Below are 24,163 nucleotides of genomic sequence, written 5' to 3'. Positions count from 1 at the left end.
CTCGACCAAAACACCCTATATCTGCCACTCTATCATCAAACACATTCAACAAACCTTCAAAATACTCACTCCATCTCCTTCTCACATCACCACTACTTGTTATCACCTCCCCATTTGCGCCCTTCACTAAAGTTCCCATTTGCTCCCTTGTCTTACGCACTTTATTTTCCTCCTTCCAGAACATCTTTTTATTCTCCCTAAAATTTAATGATACTCTCTCAACCCAACTCTCATTTGCCCTTTTTTCACCTCTTGCACCTTTCTCTTGACCTCCTGTCTCTTTCTTTTATACATCTCCCACTCACTTGCAATTTTTCCCTGCAAAAATCGTCCAAATGCCTCTCTCTTCTCTTTCACTAATACTCTTACTTCTTCATCCCACCACTCACTACCCTTTCTAATCAACCCACCTCCCACTCTTCTCATGCCACAGGCATCTTTTGCGCAATACATCACTGATTCCCTAAATACATCCCATTCCTCCCCCACTCCTCTTACTTCCATTGCTCTCACCTTTTTCCATTCTGTACTCAGTCTCTCCTGGTACTTCCTCACACAGGTCTCCTTCCCAAGCTCACTTACTCTCACCACTCTCTTCACCCCAACATTCACTCTTCTTTTCTGAAAACCAATACAAGTCTTCACCTTAGCCTCCACAAGATAATGATCAGACATCCCTCCAGTTGCACCTCTCAGCACATTGACATCCAAAAGTCTCCCTATCGCACGCCTGTCAAATAACACGTAATCCAATAACGCTCTCTGGCCATCTCTCTGGCCATATATATATATATATATATATATATATATATATATATATATATATATATATATATATATATATATATATATATATATATATATATATATAATGTGAATAAGAGCAAGGTTATTAGGTACAATAGGGTTGAGGGTCAAGTCAATTGGGAGGTGAGTTTGAATGGAGAGAAACTGGAGGAAGTGAATTGTTTTAGATATCTGGGAGTGGATCTGGCAGCGGATGGAACCATGGAAGCGGAAGTGGATCATCGGGTGGGGGAGGGGGCGAAAATTTTGGGGGCCTTGAAGAATGTGTGGAAGTCGAGAACATTATCTCGGAAAGCAAAAATGGGTATGTTTGAAGGAATAGTGGTTCCAACAATGTTGTATGGTTGCGAGGCGTGGGCTATGGATAGAGTTGTGCGCAGGAGGATGGATGTGCTGGAAATGAAATGTTTGAGGACAATGTGTGGTGTGAGGTGGTTTGATCGAGTGAGTAACGTAAGGGTAAGAGAGATGTGTGGAAATAAAAAGAGCGTGGTTGAGAGAGCAGAAGAGGGTGTTTTGAAGTGGTTTGGGCACATGGAGAGGATGAGTGAGGAAAGATTGACCAAGAGGATATATGCGTCGGAGGTGGAGGGAGCAAGGAGAAGAGGGAGACCAAATTAGAGGTGGAGAGATGGAGTGAAAAAGATTTTGTGTGATCGGGGCCTGAACATGCAGGAGGGTGAAAGGAGGGCAAGGAATAGAGTGAATTGGAGCGATGTGGTATACCGGGTTTGACGTGCTGTCAGTGGATTGAATCGGGTCATGTGAAGCGTCTGGGGTAAACCATGGAAAGCTGTGTAGGTATATATATTTGCGTGTGTGGACGTATGTATATACATGTGTATGGGGGGGGGGTTGGGCCATTTCTTTCGTCTGTTTCCTTGCGCTACGTCGCAAACGCGGGAGACAGCGACAAATTATAAAAAAAAAAATATATATATATATATATATATATATATATATATATATATATATATACATATATATATGTTGGGGTGAAGAAGGTGGTGAGAGTAAGTGAGCTTGGGAAGGAGACCTGTGTGGGGAAGTACCAGGAGAGACTGTGTACAGAAAGGTGAGAACAATGGAAGTAAGGGGAGTGGGGGAGGAATGGGATGTATTTAGGGAATCAGTGATGGATTGCGCAAAAGATGCTTGTGGCATGAGAAGAGTGGGAGGTGGGCTGTTTAGAAAGGGTAGTGAGTGGTGGGATGAAGAAGTAAGAGTATAAGTGAAAGAGAAGAGAGAGGCATTTGGACGATTTTTGCAGGGAAAAAATGCAATTGAGTGGGAGAAGTATAAAAGAAAGAGACAGGAGGTCAAGAGAAAGGTGCAAGAGGTGAAAAAAAGGGCAAATGAGAGTTGGGGTGAGAGACTATCAGTAAATTTTAGGGAGAATAAAAAGATGTTCTGGAAGGAGGTAAATAGGGTGCGTAAGACAAGGGAGCAAATGGGAACTTCAGTGAAGGGCGTAAATGGGGAGGTGATAACAAGTAGTGGTGATGTGAGAAGGAGATGGAATGAGTATTTTGAAGGTTTGTTGAATGTGTCTGATGACAGAGTGGCAGATATAGGGTGTTTTGGTCGAGGTGGTGTGCAAAGTGAGAGGGTTAGGGAAAATGATTTGGTAAACAGAGAAGAGTTAGTAAAAGCTTTGCGGAAGATGAAAGCCGGCAAGGCAGCGGGTTTGGATGGTATTGCAGTGGAATTTATTAAAAAAGGGGGTGACTGTATTGTTGACTGGTTGGTAAGGTTATTTAATGTATGTATGACTCATGGTGAGGTGCCTGAGGATTGGCGGAATGCGTGCATAGTGCCATTGTACAAAGGCAAAGGGGATAAGAGTGAGTGCTCAAATTACAGAGGTATAAGTTTGTTGAGTATTCCTGGTAAATTATATGGGAGGGTATTGATTGAGAGGGTGAAGGCATGTACAGAGCATCAGATTGGGGAAGAGCAGTGCGGTTTCAGAAGTGGTAGAGGATGTGTGGATCAGGTGTTTGCTTTGAAGAATGTATGTGAGAAATACTTAGAAAAGCAAATGGATTTGTATGTAGCATTTATGGATCTGGAGAAGGCATATGATAGAGTTGATAGAGATGCTCTGTGGAAGGTATTAAGAATATATGGTGTGGGAGGCAAGTTGTTAGAAGCAGTGAAAAGTTTTTATCGAGGATGTAAGGCATGTGTACGTGTAGGAAGAGAGGAAAGTGATTGGTTCTCAGTGAATGTAGGTTTGCGGCAGGGGTGTGTGATGTCTCCATGGTTGTTTAATTTGTTTATGGATGGGGTTGTTAGGGAGGTAAATGCAAGAGTCCTGGAAAGAGGGGCAAGTATGAAGTCTGTTGGGGATGAGAGAGCTTGGGAAGTGAGTCAGTTGTTGTTCGCTGATGATACAGCGCTGGTGGCTGATTCATGTGAGAAACTGCAGAATCTGGTGACTGAGTTTGGTAAAGTGTGTGGAAGAAGAAAGTTAAGAGTAAATGTGAATAAGAGCAAGGTTATTAGGTACAGTAGGGTTGAGGGTCAAGTCAATTGGGAGGTGAGTTTGAATGGAGAAAAACTGGAGGAAGTGAAGTGTTTTAGATATCTGGGAGTGGATCTGTCAGCGGATGGAACCATGGAAGCGGAAGTGGATCATAGGGTGGGGGAGGGGGCGAAAATTTTGGGAGCCTTGAAAAATGTGTGGAAGTCGAGAACATTATCTCGGAAAGCAAAAATGGGTATGTTTGAAGGAATAGTGGTTCCAACAATGTTGTATGGTTGCGAGGCGTGGGCTATGGATAGAGTTGTGCGCAGGAGGATGGATGTGCTGGAAATGAGATGTTTGAGGACAATGTGTGGTGTGAGGTGGTTTGATCGAGTAAGTAACGTAAGGGTAAGAGAGATGTGTGGAAATAAAAAGAGCGTGGTTGAGAGAGCAGAAGAGGGTGTTTTGAAATGGTTTGGGCACATGGAGAGAATGAGTGAGGAAAGATTGACCAAGAGGATATATGTGTCGGAGGTGGAGGGAACGAGGAGAAGAGGGAGACCAAATTGGAGGTGGAAAGATGGAGTGAAAAAGATTTTGTGTGATCGGGGCCTGAACATGCAGGAGGGTGAAAGGAGGGCAAGGAGTAGAGTGAATTGGAGCGATGTGGTATACAGGGGTTGACGTGCTGTCAGTGGAGTGAATCAAGGCATGTGAAGCGTCTGGGGTAAACCATGGAAAGCTGTGTAGGTATGTATATTTGCGTGTGTGGACGTGTGTATGTACATGTGTATGGGGGGGGGGGTTGGGCCATTTCTTTCGTCTGTTTCCTTGCGCTACCTCGCAAACGCGGGAGACAGCGACAAAGTATAAAAAAAAAAAAAAAAAAAAAAATATATATATATATATATATATATATATATATATATATATATATATATATATATATATATATGTTGTAGAAGGCGACTAAAAGGGGAGGGAGCGGGGGCTGGAAATCCTCCCCTTTTTTTTTTTTTTTTAATTTTCCAAGAGAATGAACAGAGAAGGGGACCAGGTGAGGATATTCTTTCATAGGCCCAGTCCTCTGTTCTTAACGCTACCTTGCTAATGCAGGAAATGGCGAATAGTTTGAAAGAAATGAAATATATATATATATATATATATATATATATATATATATATATATATAATTATATATATATATATATATATATATATATATATATATATATATATATATATATATATATATATATATATATACATATATACATATATATACATATATAAGAATAAGAGCAAGGTTATTAGGTACAGTAGGGATGAGGGTCAAGTCAATTGGGAGGTGAGTTTGAATGGAGAAAAATTGGAGGAAGTGAAATGTTTTAGATATCTGGAAGTGGATCTGGCAGCGGATTGAACCATGGAAGCGGAAATGGATCATAGGGTGGGGGAGGGGGCGAAAATTCTGGGAGCCTTGAAGAATGTGTGGAAGTCGAGAACATTATCTCGGAAAGCAAAAATGGGTATGTTTGAAGGAATAGTGGTTCCAACACTGTTGTATGGTTGCGAGTTGTGGGATATTGATAGAGTTGTGCGCAGGAGGATGGATGTGCTGGAAACGAGATGTTTGGGGACAATGTGTGGTTTGAGGTGGTTTGATCGAGTAAGTAACGTAAGGGTGAGAGAGATGTGTGGAAATAAAAAGAGCGTGGTTGAGAGAGCAGAAGAGGGTGTTTTGAAATGGTTTTGGCACATGGAGAGAATGAGTGAGGAAAGATTGACCAAGAGGATATATGTGTCGGAGGTGGAGGGAACGAGGAGAAGAGGGAGACCAAATTGGAGGTTGAAAGATGGAGTGAAAAAGATTTTGTGTGATCGGGGCCTGAACATGCAGGAGGGTGAAAGGAGGGCAAGGAATAGAGTGAATTGGAGCGATGTGGTATACCGGGGTTGACGTGCTGTCAGTGGATTGAATCAGGGCAGGTGAAGCGTCTGGGGTAAACCATGGAAAGCTGTGTAGGTATGTATATTTGCGTGTGTGGACGTGTATGTATATACATGTGTATGGGGGTGGGTTGGGCCATTTCTTTCGTCTGTTTCCTTGCGGTACCTCGCAAACGCGGGAGACAGCGACAAAGCAAAAAAAAAAAAAAAAAAAAAAAAAATATATATATATATATATATATATATATATATATATATATATATATATATATATATATATATATATATATATATATGTATACAATTGTCTTTTTTAAGGTGTTGATAGCTCTTATAATCTTTTACTGCAATTAGGTTCCACTGGTTTTGACAAACTGGTATACACTAAACCTTTACAGAAATTAATTTCATCATTAATTAAATTACTGTCTTTCTCTAAATTGCAAATCGACTTTGTGACATCAATACAGCTTGCTTCCCTGTCAGAGCACACAAAGCTTAATTCATAGCCTAAGGCACACAAGGAATCCTCATCACCACTGAGGAGAGAAAATAAGAATTGTGAGTACTTTCGTTCAACACATGCTCACAGAGCATATGTTGAGGATCTTAAAAGCACAGAGGTAGCAGTGAGGCTGGGCTTCATAAATCCCCTCGGAGTGCAGGTGGGCACTAATCATGTGACCTGACATCGGATCTTTTTCTCCTTACATTATGTGTGGACACGGTTATTCTGGTGGATACTTCTTAATAAGTATTCTAGTTAACAGTTTGTCACATTTACAATTTACAAAGGACATATTTTCAGTATGATTATATGTGCCAGAGATCAAACATGATTCAGTTACATTTCTTTTCTGAAAGAATTTGATTCATCTATGGTTTTATCTCTATCCCAGTCAATATAATGATCGACGGCAGCTTTATGTTGAAATAAGCAGTTGCTCTGTTGGGCTATTCTACCGCTATAAGTATGTTGTGAGATCCTAGTTTCCAAATCTTTCCCCGAATGTCCAATATACAATTGGTCACAGTCTTTACAAGGGACTTTATAAACAACACCTGTATTATTTGATACGGGTATTTTTGATGAGGGCTTTCTTCATGGTGTCATATTTGAAAACTACTAGTACATTAAGTTTTTTGAGAGTGTACAAGTAGTAGCAAATTGCGATGTTACACTGTGTCGTTTCAGGTCCGAGTGTAGCATCGTATCATAACTTGTTATAAAACTGCACATCGAGAAAGTGTATTTTGTATGATGTCTTAAATCTAAAGTTTTGCAAAGGAAAGAGATCTGGTCTCAAATCTTACCTGGGCTGTTGTTAACGTCAATATTTGTACACAATTACTTTGCTTCTATTTTTTTGTATTCTTTATATATTGTATTATACGTAGTTTTAACCATAATATTTTTCATCCCTTAACTTTGAGATAACGTTATCCAGTTGTGCGTAAGAGTATACTCACGGATTTCTTACCCTTTCAGGAGAGAACTGGGGTGAGGAGTTAGAAAACGGATCTTGGTTTGGATTGATAGGTCAGCTACAGAGGCACGAAGCTGACATTGGACTTGCCAATTGGTTTGTCTCTTGGCGCTATCTGCAGGTGGTGGACATGACTGCTCCTTACAGAACGGAGGTAATTTATATCATGGAAAGGGAGAGTGTTATGTCTCAGAACAGTGATGAAATATTGGCACATGCATTATGCACATAAAAGCCTCAGTCTAGTCAGAAAAAAATCTATTTGGTTAGGAATCCAGTTAGCTGGCATATGCCTTTCTGACTACTTCCAAATTATTCTTTATATCAAGCGATATCTGAGGCTTCTAAAAGGGTATTGTACAGAAGTTATCAAATCATTAAAAGAAGCGATGGCTATGATGATATAAGTAAATGTATAATAAGATTATAACACCATACAAATAGAGATAGTAACATCAAGCAAATATTTGACGGTCATTTGTCAGAAAGGCAAGTATATATATATATATATATATATATATATATATATATATATATATATATATATATATATATATATATATATATATATATATATATACATATATATGTATATATATATATATATATATATATATATATATATATATATATATATTTTTTTTTTTTTTTTTCTTTGTCGCTGTCTCCCGCGTTTGCGAGGTAGCGCAAGGAAACAGACGAAAGAAATGGCCCAACCTGACCCCCATACACATGTCTATACATACGTCCACACACGCAAATACACATAACTACACATCTTTGCATGGTTTACCCCAGACGCTTCACATGCCCTGATTCATTCGACTGACAGCACGTCAACCCCGGTATACCATATCGATCCAATTCACTCTATTCCTTGCCCTCCTTTCACACTCCTGCATGTTCAGGCCCCGATCACACAAAATCTTTTTCACTACATCTTTCCACCTCCAATTTGGTCTCCCACTTCTCCTCGTTCCCTCCACCTCCGACACATATATCCTCTTGGTCAATCTTTCCTCACTCATTCTCTCCATGTGCCCAAACCCTCTTCTGCTCTCTCAACCACGCTCTTTTTATTTCCACACATCTCTCTTACCCTTACGTTACTTACTCGATCAAACCACCTCACACCACACATTGTCCTCAAACATCTCATTTCCAGCACATCCATCCTCCTGCGTACAACTCTATCCATAGCCCACGCCTCGTAACCATACAACATTGTTGGAACCACTATTCCTTCAAACATACCCATTTTTGCTTTCCGAGATAATGTTCTCGACTTCCACACATTCTTCAAGGCTCCCAGGATTTTCGCCCCCTCCCCCACCCTAAGATCTACTTCCGCTTCCATGGTTCCATCCGCTGCCAGATCCACTCCCAGATATCTAAAACACTTTACTTCCTCCAGTTTTTCTCCATTCAAACTTACCTCCCAATTGACTTGACCCTCAACCCTACTGTACCTAATAACCTTGCTCTTATTCACATTTACTCTTAACTTTCTTGTTTCACACACTTTACCAAACTCAATCACCAGCTTCTGCAGTTTTTCACATGAATCAGCCACCAGCGCTGTATCATCAGCGAACAACAACTGACTCACTTCCGAAGCTCTCTCATCCCCAACAGACTTCATATTTGCCCCTCTTTCCAAAACTCTTGCATTTACCTTCCTAACAACCCCATCCATAAACAAATTAAACAACCATGGAGACATCACACACCCCTGTCTTAAACCTACATTCACTGAGAACCAATCACTTTCCTCTCTTCCTACACGTACACATGCCATACATCCTCGATAAAAACTTTTCACTGCTTCTAACAACTTGCCTCCCACACCATATATTCTTAATACCTTCCACAGAGCATCTCTATCAACTCTATCATATGCCTTCTCCAGATCCATAAATGCTACATACAAATCCATTTGCTCTTCTAAGTATTTCTGACATATATTCTTGAAAGCAAACACCTAATCCACACATCCTCTACCACTTATATATATATATATATGTATATATATATATATATATATATATATATATATATATATATATATATATATATATATATATATATATATATATATTAAGAATATATGGTGTGGGAGGTAAGTTGTTAGAAGCAGTGAAAAGTTTTTATCGAGGATGTAAGGCATTTGTACGTGTAGGAAGAGAGGAAAGTGATTGGTTCTCAGTGAATGTAGGTTTGCGGCAGGGGTGTGTGATGTCTCCATGGTTGTTTAATTTGTTTATGGATGGGGTTGTTAGGGAGGTGAATGCAAGAGTTTTGGAAAGAGGGGCAAGTATGAAGTCTGTTGGGGATGAGAGAGCTTGGGAAGTGAGTCAGTTGTTGTTCGCTGATGATACAGCGCTGGTGGCTGATTCATGTGAGAAACTGCAGAAGCTGGTGACTGAGTTTGGTAAAGTGTGTGAAAGAAGAAAGTTAAGAGTAAATGCGAATGAGAGCAAGGTTATTAGGTACAGTAGGGTTGAGGGTCAAGTCAATTGGGAGGTGAGTTTGAATGGAGAAAAACTGGAGGAAGTGAAGTGTTTTAGATATCTGGGAGTGGATCTGGCAGCGGATGGAACCATGGAAGCGGAAATGGATCATAGGGTGGGGTAGGGGGCGAAAATTCTGGGAGCCTTGAAAAATGTGTGGAAGTCGAGAACATTATCTCGGAAAACAAAAATGAGTATGTTTGAAGGAATAGTGGTTCCAACAATGTTGTATGGTTGCGAGGCGTGGGCTGTGGATAGAGTTGTGCGCAGGAGGATGGATGTGCTGGAAATGAGATGTTTGAGGACAATGTGTGGTGTGAGGTGGTTTGATCGAGTAAGTAACGTAAGGGTAAGAGAGATGTTTGGAAATAAAAAGAGCGTGGTTGAGAGAGCAGAAGAGGGTGTTTTGAAATGGTTTTGGCACATGGAGAGAATGAGTGAGGAAAGATTGACCAAGAGGATATATGTGTCGGAGGTGGAGGGAACGAGGAGAAGAGGGAGACCAAATTGGAGGTGGAAAGATGAAGTGAAAAAGATTTTGTGTGATCGGGGCCTGAACATGCAGGAGGGTGAAAGGAGGGCAAGGAATAGAGTGAATTGGAGCGATGTGGTATACCGGGGTTGACGTGCTGTCAGTGGAATAAATCGGGGCATGTGAAGTGTCTGGGGTAAACCATGGAAAGCTGTTTAGGTATGTATATTTTCCGTGTGTGGACGTATGTATATACATGTCTATGGGGGTGGGTTGGGCCATTTCTTTCGTCTGTTTCCTTGCGCTACCTCACAAACGCGGGAGACAGCGACAGAGCAAAAAAAAAAGAAAAAAATTTATATATATATATATATATATATATATATATATATGTATATATGTATAAATGTATATATATATAAATGTATATATATATATATATATATATATATATATATATATATATATATATATTTATTATTTTGCTTTGTCGCTGTCTCCCGCGTTAGCGAGGTAGCGCAAAGAAACACACGAAAGAATGGCCCAACCCGCCCACATACACATGTATATACATACACGTCCACACACGCAAATATACATACCTATACACCTCAATGTACACATATATATACACACACAGACATATACAGATATACACATGTACATAATTCATACCGTCTGCCTTTATTTGTTCCCATCGCCAATTCGCCACACATGGAATAACATCCCCCTCCCCCCTCATGTGTGCGAGGTAGCGCTAGGAAAGACACCAAAGGCCCCATTCGTTCACACTCAGTCTCTAGCTGTCATGTAATAATGCACCGAAACCACAGCGCCCTTTCCACATCCAGGCCCCACATACTTTCCATGGTTTACCCCAGACGCTTCACATACCCTGGTTCAATCCATTGACAGCACCTCGACCCCGGTATACCACATCGCTCCAATTCACTCTATTCATTGCAGGCATTTCACCCTCCTGCATGCTCAGGCCCCGATCACTCAAAATCTTTTTCACTCAATCTTTCCACCTCCAATTTGGTCTCCCATCTCTCCTCGTTCCCTCCACCCTTGACAGATATATTCTCTCGGTCAATCTTTCCTCACTCATTCTCTCCATGTGCCCAAACCATTTCAAAACACCTTCTTCTGCTCTCTCAACCACGCTCTTTTTATTTCCACACATCTCTCTTACCCTTACGTTACTTACTCGATCAAACCACCTCACACCACATATTGTCCTCAAACATCTCATTTCCAGCACATCCATCCTCCTGCGCACAACTCTATCCATAGCCCACGCCTCGCAACCATACAGCATTGTTGGAACCACTATTCCTTCAAACATACCCATTTTTGCTTTCCGAGATAATGTTCTCGACTTCCACACATTCTTCAAGGCTCCCAGGATTTTCACCCCCTCCCCCACCCTATGATCCACTTTCGCTTCCATGGTTCCATCCGCTGCCAGATCTACTCCTAGATATCTAAAACACTTTACTTCCTCCAGTTTTGCTCCATTCAAACTTACCTTCCATGTATATATATATATACATGTATATATATATACATTTGTATATTTGTGTATATATATATATATATATATATATATATATATATATATATATATATATATATATATATATATATATATATATATATATATATATATTTATCATTTTGCTTTGTCGCTGTCTCCCGGGTTAGCGAGGGAGCGCAAGGAAACAGACGAAAGAATTGCCCAACCCACCCTCATACACCTGTATATACATACACGTTCACACACGCAAATATACCAATCTATTCATCTCAATGTACACATATATATACATACATAGACATATACATATATACACATGTACACAAACCATACTGTCTGCCTTTATTTATTCCCATCGCCACCCCGCCACATATGGAATAACATCCCCTCCCCCGTCATGTGTGCCAGGAAGCGCTAGGAAAAGACAACAAAGGCCCAATTCGTTCACACTCAGTCTCTAGCTGTCATGTAATAATGCAGCGAAACCACAATTCCCTTTCCACATCCAGGCCCCACAGAACTTTCCATGGTTTGCCCCAGACGTTTCACATTCCCTGGTTCAATCCATTGACAACACGTCGACCCCGGTATACCACATCGTTCCAATTTACTCTATTACTTGCACGCCTTTCACCCTCCTGCATGTTTAGGCCCCGATCACTTAAAATTTTTTTCACTCCATCTTTCCACCTCCAATTTGGTCTCCCACTTCTCCGCGTTCCCTCCACCTCTGACACATATATCCTCTTGGTCAATGTTTCCTCACTCACTCACTCCATGTGACCAAACCATTTCAAAACACACTCTTCTGCTCTCTTAACCACATTCTTTTTATTTCAACACTTCTCTCTTACCCTTACATTACTTACTCGATCAAACTACCTCACACCACATATTGTCCTCAAACATCTCATTTCCAGCACATCCACCCTCCTGCGCACAACTCCCTCCATAGCCCACGCCTCGCAACCATACATCATTGCTGGAACTACTGTTCCTTCAGACATACCCATTTTTGCTTTCCGAGATAATGTTCTCGACTTCCAAACATTCTTCAAGGCTCCCAGAATTTTCGCCCCCTCCCCAACCCTATGATTCACTTCCGCTTCCATGGTTCCATCTGCTGCCAGATCCACTCCCAGATATCTAAAACACTTTACTTCCTCCAGTTTTTCTCCATTCAAACATACCTCCCAATTGACTTGACCCTCAACCCTACTGTACCTAATAACCTTGCTTTTATTCACATTCACTCTTAACTTTCTCTTTCACACACTTTACCAAACTCAGTCACCAGCTTCTGCAGTTTCTCACATGAATCAGCCACCAGCGCTGTATCATCAGCGAACAACAACTGACTCACTTCCCAAGCTCTCTCATCCACAACAGGCAGCATACTTGCCACTCTTTCCAAAACTCTTGCATTCACCTCCCTAACAACCTCATCCATAAACAAATTAAACAACCATGGAGACTTCACAGACCCCTGCCGCAAACCTACATTCACTGAGAACCAATCACCTTCCCCTCTTCCTACACGTACACATACCTTACATTCTCGATAAAAACTTTTCACGGCTTCTAACAACTTGCCTCCCACACTATATATTCTTAATACCTTCCAGAGAGCATCTCTATCAACTCTATCATATGTCTTCTCCAGATCCATATATGCTACATACAAATCCATTTGCTTTTCTAAGTATTTCTCACAAACATTCTTCAAAGCAAACACCTGATCGACATATCCTCTACCACTTCTGAAACTACACTGCTCTTCCCCAATCTGATGCTCTGTACATGCCTTCACCCTCTCAATCAATACCCTTCCATATAATTTACTAGGAATACTCAACCAACTTATACCTCTGTAATTTGAGCACTCACTCTTATCCCCTTTGCCTTTGTACAATGGCACTATGCAAGCATTTCGCCAATCCTCAGGAACCTCACCATGAATCATACATACACTAAGTAATCTTACCAACCAGTGAACAACACAGTCACCCCCTTTTAAATATCTTACACTGCAATACCATCGAAACATGCTGCCTTGCCGGCTTTCTTCTTCCGCAAAGCTTTCACTACCTCTTCTCTGTTAACCAAATCATTTTCCCTAACCCTCTCACTTTGCACACCACCTCGACCAAAACACTCTATATCTGTCACTCTATCATCAAACACATTCAACCAACCTTCAAAATACTCACTGATCTCCTTCGCACATTACCACTATTTGTTAGTACCTCCCCATTACCCCCCTTCACTGAAGTTCCCATTTGATCCTTTGTCTTACGCACTCTATTTACCTCCGTCCATAACATCTTTTTCTTCTCCCTAAAATTTAATGATACTCTCTCACCCCGACTATCATTTGCCCTCTTTTCCACCTCTTGCACCTTTCTCTTGACCTCCTCCCTCTTTCTTTTATACATCTCCCACTCATTCGCATTTTTTTCCCTGCAAAAATCGTCCAAATGCCTCTCTCTTTTCTTTCACTAATTATCTTACTTCTTCATCCCAACACTCACTACCCTTTCTAATCAACCCACCTCCCACGCTTCTCATGCCACAACCATCTTCTGCGCAAGCCGTCACTGATTCCCTAAATACATCCCATTCCTGCCCCACTCCACTTACCTCCTTTGTTCTCACCTTTTTCCATTCTGAACTCATTCTCTCCTGGTACTTCCTCACACAAGTCTCCTTCCTAATGTCACTAACTCTCACCATTCCCATCACCCCAACATTCTCTCTTCTTTTCTGAAAACCCCTACAAGTCTTCATCTTCGCTTCCACAAGATAATGATCAGACATCCCTCCAGTTACACCTCTCAGCACATTAAAATCCAAAAGTCTCTCTTTCGCGCGCCTATCAATTAACACGTATTCCAATAACGCTCTCTGGCCATCTCTCCTACTTACATACGTATACTTACGTATATCTCGCCTTTAAACTAGGTATTCCCGGTCACCAGTCCTTTTTCAGCACATAAATCTACAAGCTCTTCACCATTTCCATTTACAACACTGAACACCCCATGTGTACCAATTATTCCCTCAACTGCCACAGTACTCACCTTGATTAATATGGGTAAAACTGAAAGTGGATGGAGAGAGATGGGTGATTATTGGTGCATATGCACTTAGGCATGAGAAGAAATGTCATGAGTGGCAAGTGTTTTGGGAGTAGCTCAGTGAGTGTGTTAGTAGTTTTGATGCTCTAGACCGGGCTATAGTGATGGGTGATTTGGATGCAAAGGTGAGTAATGTGGCACTTGAGGTAATAATTGGTGTAAATAGGATGTTCAGTGTTGCAAATGGAAATGGTGAATAGGATGTAGATTTATATGCTGAAAAAGGACTGATGATTGGGAATACCTGGTTTAAAAAGAGAGATATACATAAGAATGCGTTTGTAAGTAGGAAGGATGGCCAAAGAGCGTTACTGGATTACGTGTTAATTGATAAGCGCGCGAAAGAGAGATTTTTGGATGTTAATGTGATGTTGAGGGAATAATTGGTTTATATGGGATGTTTAGTGTTGCAAATGGAAATGGCGAAGAGCTTGTAGATTTATGTGCTGAAAAAGGACTAGTGATTGGGAATACATGGTTTAAAAAGAGAGATATACTTAAGTATACGTTTGTAAGTAGGAGAGATGGCCAGAGAGCGTTATTGGATCACGCGTTAATTGATAGTCGCGCGAAAGAGAGACTTTTGTTGTTAATGCGCTGAGAGGTGCAACTGGAGGGATGTCTGATCATTATCTTGTGGAGGCGAAGGTGAAGATTTGTAGAGGATTTCAGAAAAGAAGAGATGATGTTGGGGTGAAAAGAGTGGTGTGAGGAAGTGAGCTTAGGAAGGAGACATGTGTGAGGAAGTACCAGGAGAGACTGAGTACAGAATGGAAAAACGTGAGAACAAAGGACGGAAGGGGAGTGGGGGAGGAGTGGGATATATTTACGGAAGCAGTGATGGCTTGCGTAATGGATACTTGTGGCATGATAAGCGTGGGAGTTGGGCAGATTAGAAAGGGTAGCGATTGGTGGTATTAAATAGTAAGATTATTAGTGAAGAGAAGATAGAGGCATTTGGTCGATTTTTGCAGGGGAATAATGCAAATGGCTGGGAGAAATATCAAAAAAAGAGGCAGAAGGTCAAGAGAAAGGTGCAAGAGGAGAAAAGGAGGGCAAATGAGAGTTGGGTGAGAGAGTATCATTAAATTTTGAGGAGAATAAAAGGATGTTTTGGAAGGAGGTACATAAGTCCGTAAGACGAGGGAGCAAATAGGAATTTCAGTGAGGGGGCTAATGGGAGGTGATAACAAGTAGTGGTGATGTGAGAAGGAGATGGAGTTAGTATTTAGAAGGTTTGTTGAATGTGTTTGATGATAGAGTGGTAGATATAGGTAGTTTTGGTCGAGGTGATGTGCAAAGTGAGAGGGCCAGGGATAATGATTTGGTAAACAGAAAAGAGGTAGTGAAAGCTTTGCGGTAGATGAAAGCCGGCAACGCAGCGGGTTTGGATGGCATTGCACTGGAATTTATTAAAAAAGGGGGTGACTGTATTGGTGACTGGTTGGTAAGGTTATCTAATGTATGTATGACTCATGGTGTGGTGCCTGAGGATTGGCGGAATGCTTGCATAGTGCCATTGTACAAAGGCAAAGGGGATAAAAGTGAGTCTTCATATTGCAGAGGTATAAGTTTCTGGAGTATTCCTGGGAAATTATATAGGATGGTATCGATTGAGAGGGTAAATACATGTACAGAGCATCAGATTGGGGAAGAGCAGTGTGGTTTCAGAAGTGGTAGAGGATGTGTGGATCAAGTGTTTGCTTTGAAGAATGTATGTGAGAAATACTTAGAATAGCAAATGGATTTGTATGTAGCATTTATGGATCTGGAGAAGGCATATGATAGAGTTGATAGAGATGCTCTGTGGAAGGTATTAAGAATATATGGTGTGGGAGGCAAGTTGTTAGAAGCAGTGAAAAGTTTTTATCGAGGATGTAGGGCATGTGTACGTGTAGGAAGAGAGGAAAGTAATTGGTTCTCAGTGAATGTAGGTTTGCGGCAAGGGAGTGTGATGTCTGCATGGTTGTTTAATTTGTTTATGGATGGGGTTGTTAGGGAGGTGAATGCAAGAGTTTTGGAAAGAGGGGGAAGTATGCAGTCTGTTGTGGATGGAGAGCTTGGGAAATGAGTCAGTTGTTGTTCGCTGATGATACAGCGCTGGCGGCTGATTCATGTGAGAAACTGCAGAAGCTGGTGACCGAGTTTGGTAAGGTGTGTGAAAGAAGAAAGTTAAGAGCAAATGTGAATAAGAGCAAGGTTATTAGGTACAATAGGGTTGAGTGTGAAGTCAATTGGGAGGTAAGTTTGAATAGAGAGAAACTGGAGTAAGTGAATGTTTTAGATATCTTGGAGTGGATTTAGCAGCGGATGGAACCATGGAAGCGGAAGTGAATCATAGGGTGGGAAAGGCGGCGAAAATTTTGGGAGTGTTGAAGAATGTGTGATAGTCGAGAACGTCTTGCTGGAAAGCAAAAATGGGTATGTTTGAAGGCATATTAGTCCAACACTGTTATATGGTTGCGAGGCGTGGGCTATGGGTAGAGTTGTGCGGAGGAGGGTGGATGTGCTGGAAATGTGATTTTTGAGGACAATATGTGGTGTGAGGTGGTTTGATCGAGTAAATAATGTAAGTGTAAGAGAGATGTGTGGTAATAAAAAGAGTGTTGTTGAGTGAGCAGAAGAGGGTGTTTTGAAATGGTTTGGTCACATGGAGAAAATGAGCGAGGAAAGATTGGCCAAGGGGATATATGTGTCAGAGGTGGAGGGAATGAGGAGAAGTGGGAGATCCAATTGGAAATGGAAAGATGGAGTGAAAAAATTTTAGTGATCGGGGCCTGAACATGCAGGAGGGTGAAAGGCGTGCAAGGAATAGAGTGAATTGGAATGATGTGATATATCAGGGTCGACGTGCAGTCAATGGATTGGACCAGGGCATGTGAAGCGTCTGGGGTAAACCATGGAAAGTTCTGTGGGGCCTGGATGTGGAAAGGGAGCTGTGGTTTCGGTGCATTATTGCATGACAGCTAGAGACTGAGTGTGATCGAATTTGGCCTTTGTTTTTCCCTGGCGCTACCTCGCACACATGAGGGGGAAGGGGGTAGTTATTTCATGTATGGCGGGGTAGCGATGGGAATGAATAAAGGCAGTCAGTATGAATTATGTACCTGGGTGTCTATATACATGTATACGTTGAGATGTATAGGTATGTATATTTGTGTGTGTGGACGTGTATATATATATAAGTGTATGTGGGTGGGTTGGGCCATTCTTTCGTCTGTTTCGTTGCGCTACCTCGCTAATGTGGGAGACTGCGACAATGCAAAATAGAAAAATGAAATATATATATATATATATATATATATATATATATATATATATATATGTGTCATTATGATGGTCACATTAATCGGTGATGATAGGATGAAGGTGAAATCGCACTTTAGTAGTAGTTCATACAATTCTAATTAACATATAGTTTTTGTATAGATGTGACACGTTTTGTGGAGACAATCCACCTCATCAGGTGCCAGTATTTAACAAAGTTATCTGAATCGTAGCATCATGGTTCCCGCCGTCCTACACCAATCTTTCTAGGCCAAGGATGTCTGCTCTGTCTGGTTGTAACCATTGTAAGAAAGAGTACTTAAGGGAGGCGGGGGTTGATCTAAGTTGCTGGGTGTGTCGTGAATAACTTTTTTTTATGTTTTCGTATTGCATCAATTCTCTCATAATGACATGGTTAACTTTAGGATTTGCTTTAGAATTGCCTGGGACAAATTGAAGTTCTTAGTATTAGCAAATAAGGCAGATTCGATGACGTTACGTGCGGCATAATCTGTAGATGGGTATATGATAACGGGATTTTCAGGATCTATTGGGTCATCATTTTCATGACAATGTTTAGCGATTGCATTTTTGTGTCCACCCCTGCGTATTGAATGTCGGTGCCAATAACACCTCTCCGTTACAGTTTTACCAGTCTGGCTTACATAATTATACTTATATGCCTTACATTTGACGGCATAAACACTCCCAATTGTTGACTGATTTGGCCTACCATTCATTAAGCTCTTGCTGATGGTGTTATTGTGCTGGAAAGCAACATTACAAAAAACTGCTTGCAATGTATGTGTGCGTGTGTGAATGGATGTACCTATCTTCGTCTGTTCATGGCGACTCCTTAGTAATTCATGGAAAGGTGATCAAGTGAGAAATGAATGATATAATTCAAATGTATCCTTAAACAATCTTGCAGCATTCTTTATTATTAATAAACCTTCCCTTATTCTTACAAGAAAAAGAAGGTCTTATATTTGCCCACCCTTCTTTAGACAGTCACCTGTACAAGTCTTTGAACACAGGTGATGATCTTCATGGCCCTTACTGAGCCTCCGTTGCCCCACTGGCAGTCGCCGGCCTTCCCCTTCCACCAGTGGACCTGGCTGGCTGTCCTCTTGGGTCTCATTGTTTCAGGACCGTGTCTATTCCTCGTGGCCCTGGCCAGTGGCCAATGGTGAGTCAATATGTACACTTGCAGCATGTTTGCCCCGATTGTTGTGTTTAAGTTCGCTTTGTACATTATTTAATGTGTGTGTGTGTGTGTGTGTGTGTGTGTGTAAAGTTTTGTGCCTGTTTTTGTGTGATTACAATTTTTGTGTTAAGATGGACCAAGCCTTACATTCGTGTTAGCCGTCTCTCCATATTTTTTTTCACTTTGTTACAAAGTTTTACCTTTGCATGTTTCAATACATTCAACAATTGTATATTTCTCTTTCTCCATACTTGATCACCGTCTCCCACGAGGTACCACTAAGAAATAGAAGACAGACATCCAATCACATAGACATACATAGACATATAGACGCGTTATATTTTATTCATTATACTTTGTCACTGTCTCCTGCGTTAGCGAGTTAGCGTAAAGAAACAGTCGAAAGAATGGCCCAACCCACCCGCATACACATGTATATACCGACAAGTCCAAACACGCACATATTCATATCTATACATTTCAACGTATATATATATATATTTTTTTTTTTTTTTTTCATACTATTCGCTATTTCCCGCGATAGCGAGGTATCGTTAAGAACAGAGGACTGGGCCTTTGAGGGAATATACATTATATATATATATATATATATATATATATATATATATATATATATATATATATATATATATATATTTTTTTTTTTTTCTCTTTGCTTTGTCGCTGTCTCCCGCGTTTGCGAGGTAGCGCAAGGAAACAGACGAAAGAAATGGCCCAACCCACCCCCATACACATGTATATACATACGTCCACACACGCAAATATACATACCTACACAGCTTTCCATGGTTTACCCCAGACGCTTCACATGCCCCGATTCAATCCACTGACAGCACGTCAACCCCTATATACCACATCGCTCCAATTCACTCTATTCCTTGCCCTCCTTTCACCCTCCTGCATGTTCAGGCCCCGATCACACAAAATCTTTTTCACTCCATCTTTCCACCTCCAATTTGGTCTCCCTCTTCTCCTCGTTCCCTCCACCTCCGACACATACATCCTCTTGGTCAATCTTTCCTCACTCATTCTCTCCATGTGCCCAAACCATTTCAAAACACCCTCTTCTGCTCTCTCAACCACGCTCTTTTTATTTCCACACATCTCTCTTACCCTTACGTTACTTACTCGATCAAACCACCTCACACCACACATTGTCCTCAAACATCTCATTTCCAGCACATCCATCCTCCTGCGCACAACTCTATCCATAGCCCACGCCTCGCAACCATAAAACATTGTTGGAACCACTATTCCTTCAAACATACCCATTTTTGCTTTCCGAGATAATGTTCTCGACTTCCACACATTCTTCAAGGCTCCCAGAATTTTCGCCCCCTCCCCCACCCTATGATCCACTTCCGCTTCCATGGTTCCATCCGCTGTCAGATCCACTCCCAGATATCTAAAACACTTCACTTCCTCCAGTTTTTCTCCATTCAAACTCACCTCCCAATTGACTTGACCCTCAACCCTACTGTACCTAATAATATATATATATATATATATATATATATATATATATATATATATATATATATATATATATATATATATATATGTATATATATATATATATATATATATATATATATATATATATATATATATATATATATATATATATATCTATATCATATATTTATTTTGCTTTGTTGCTGTCTCCCGCGTTTGCGAGGTAGCGCAAGGAAACAGACGAAAGAAATGGCCCAACCCACCCCCATACACATGTATATACATACACGTTCCACACACGCAAATATACATACCTATACATCTCAATGTACACATATATATACACACACAGACACATACATATATACCCATGCACAGAATTCACACTGTCTGCCTTTATTCATTCCCATCGCCACCTCGCCTCATATGGAATACCATCCCCCTCCCCCCTCATGTGTGCGAGGTAGCGCTAGGAAAAGACAGCATTCGTTCACACTTAGTCTCTAGCTGCCATGTAATAATGAACCGAAAGCACAGCTTCCTTTCCATATCCAGGCCCCACAAAACTTTCCATGGTTTACCCCAGACGCTTCAGGGGCCCTGGTTCAATCCATTGACAGCACGTCGACCCCAGAATACCAGATCGTTCCAATTCAGTTTATTCCTTGCACACCTTTCACACTACTGCATGTTCAGGCCCCGATCATTTAAAATCTTTTTCACTCCATCTTTCCACCTCAAATTTGGTCTCCGACTTCTCCTCGCTCCCTCCACCTCTGACACTTATGTCCTCTTGGTCAATCTTTCCTCACTCATTCTCTCCATGTGACCAAACCATTTCAAAACACCCTCTTCTGCTCTCTCAACCACACTCTTTTTATTTCCACACATCTCTCTTACCCTTACATTGCTTACTCGATCAAACCACCTCAAACCACATATTGTCTTAAAACATCTCATTTCCAGCACATCCACACTCATGCGAACAACTCAATACATACCCCCCCCCCCCTCACAACCATACAACATTGTTGGAACCACTATTCTTCAAACAAACCTATTTTTGCTTTCCGAGATAATGTTCTCGACTTCCAAACATTCTTCAAGGCTCCCAGAATTTTCGCCCCCTCCCCCACCATACGATTCACTTACGCTTCCATGGTTCCATCCGCTGCCAGATCCACTCCCAGATATCTAAAACACTTTATTTCCTCCAGTTTTTCTCCATTCAAACTTACCTCCCAATTGACTTCACCCTCAACCCTACTGTACCTAATAACCTTGCTCTTACTCATATTTACTGTTAACTTTCTTCTTTCACACACTTTACCAAACTCAGACACCAGCTTCTGCAGTTTCGCACATGAATCAGCCACCAGCGCTGTATCATCAGCAAACAACAACTGACTCACTTCAGAGGCTCTATCATCCACAACAGACTGCATACTTGCCCCTCTTTCCAACACTCTTGCATTCACATCCCTAACAACCCCATCCATAAACAAATTAAACAACCATGGAGACTTCACAGACCTCTGCCGCAAGCCTACATTCACTGAGAACCAATCACCTTCCCCTCTTCCTAGGCGTACACATGCCTTAAATCCTCGATAAAAACTTTTCACTGCTTCTACCAACTTGCCTCCCACACCATATATTCTTAAAACCTTCCACAGAGCATCTCTATTAACTCTATCATATGCCTTCTCCAGATCCATAAATGCTACATACAAATCCATTTGTTTTTCTAAGTATTTCTAACATACATTCTTCAAAGTAAACACCTGATCCACACATCCTCTACCACTTCTGAAACCACACTGCTCTTCCCCAATCTGATGCTCTGTACATGCCTTCACCCTCATATCAATACCCTCCATGTAATTTACCAGAAATACTCAACAAACTTATACCTCTGTAATTTGAGCACTCACTCTTATCCACTTTGCCTTTGTACAATGGCACTATGCAAGCATTTCGCTAATCCTCAGGCACCTCACCATGAATCATACATACATTGAATAACCTTACCAACCAGTCTACAATACAGTCACCCCTTTTTTAATAAATTCCACTACAATACCATCCAAACCTGCTGTCTTGCCGGCTTTCATCTTCCGTAAAGCTTTTACTACCTCTTCTCTATTTACCAAATCATTCTCCCTAACCCTCTCACTTTGCACACCACCTCGACCAAAGCACCCTATATCTAACCACTCTATCATCAAACACATTCAACAAACCTTCAAAATACTCACTCCATCTCCTTCTCACATCACCACTACTTGTTATCACCTCCCCATTAGCCCCCTTCACTGAAGTCCCCATTTGCTCCCTTATCTTACGCACTTTATTTACCTACTTCCAAAACATCTTTTTATTCTCCCTGAAATCTAATGATACTCTCTCACCCCAACTCTCATTTGCTTTCTTTTTCACCTCTTGACCTTTCTCTTGACCTCCTGCCTCTTTCTTTTATACCTCTCCCACTCATTTGCATTTTTTCCCTGCAAAAATCGTCCAAATGCCTCTCTCTTCTCTTTCGCTAATAATCTTACCTCTTCATCCCACCACTCATTACCTTTTCTAATCACCCCACCTCCCACGCTTCTCATGCCACAACCATCTTTTGCGCAAGCCATCACTGCTTCCCTAAATACATCCCATTCCTCCCCCACTCCCCTTACCTCCTTTGTTCTCACCTTTTCCCATTATGTACTCAGTCTCTCCTGGTACTTCCTCACACAAGTCTCCTTCCCAAGCTCACTTACTCTCACCACCCTCTTCACTGAAAACCCCCACAAATCTTCAACTTCACCTTCACAAGATAATGATCAGACATCACTCCAGTTGCACCTCTCAGCACATTAACATCCAAAAGTCTCTTTTTTGTGCGTCTATCAATTAACACGTAATCCAGTAACGCTCTCTAGCCATCTCTCCTACTTACATACGTATACTTATGTATATCTCGCTTTTTAAAATAGGTATTCCCAATCACAAGTCCTTTTTCATTACATAGATCTACAAAATCTTCACCATTTCCATTTACAACACTGAACACTCCATGTATACCAATCATTCCCTCAACTGCCACATTACTCACCTTTGCATTCAAATCACCCATAACTATAACCCGGTCTTGTGCATCAAAACCACTAACAACCCCATTCAGCTGCTCCCAAAACACTTGCCTCTCATGATCTTTCTTCTCATGCCCAGGTGCATATGCACCAATAATCACCCATCTCTCTCCATCAATTTTCAGTTTTACCCACATCAATCTAGAATTTACTTTCTTACGGTCTATCACATACTCCCACTACTCATGATTCAGGAGTAGTGCTACTCCTTCCCTTGCTCTTGTCCTCTCACTAACCCCTGACTTTACTCCCAAGACATTCCCAAACCACTCTTCCCCTTTACCCTTGAGCTTCGTTTCACTCAGAGCCAAAACATCCAGGTTCCTTTCCTCAAACATACTACCTATCTCTCCTTTTTTCTCACCTTGGTTACATCCACAAACATTTAGACACCCCAATCTGAGCCTTCAAGCATGTTCAGGCCCCGATCACACAAAATCTTTTTCACTCCATCTTTCCACCTTCAATTTGGTCTCCCTCTTCTCCTTGTTCCCTCCACCTCCGACACATATATCCTCTTGGTCAATCTTTCCTCACTCATCCTCTCCATGTGCCCAAACCACTTCAAAACACCCTCTTCTGCTCTCTCAACCACGCTCTTTTTATTTCCACACATCTCTCTTACCCTTACGTTACTCACTCGATCAAACCACCTCACACCACACATTGTCCTCAAACATCTCATTTCCAGCACATC

The 24,163-nt window shown here is 41.2% G+C and overlaps 1 protein-coding gene across 2 annotated transcripts in view; it reads left to right on the top strand.

The window, feature by feature from the left end:
- LOC139746784 (ionotropic receptor 21a-like) overlaps positions 1-24,163 on the top strand; it is a 140,824-nt gene that overhangs the window by 17,163 nt on the left and 99,498 nt on the right. For both annotated transcript variants that reach the window (XM_071658343.1, XM_071658337.1), the window contains exons 3-4: positions 6,717-6,868; positions 18,678-18,829. In XM_071658343.1, coding sequence (XP_071514444.1) covers positions 6,717-6,868; positions 18,678-18,829 — 304 coding nt within the window. The remainder of the gene's footprint in view (positions 1-6,716; positions 6,869-18,677; positions 18,830-24,163) is intronic.

This window comes from Panulirus ornatus, chromosome 5 (assembly GCF_036320965.1).
Source record: "Panulirus ornatus isolate Po-2019 chromosome 5, ASM3632096v1, whole genome shotgun sequence".
Lineage (NCBI taxonomy): Eukaryota > Metazoa > Arthropoda > Malacostraca > Decapoda > Palinuridae > Panulirus > Panulirus ornatus.
This window is presented reverse-complemented; position numbering and strand designations above follow the sequence as displayed.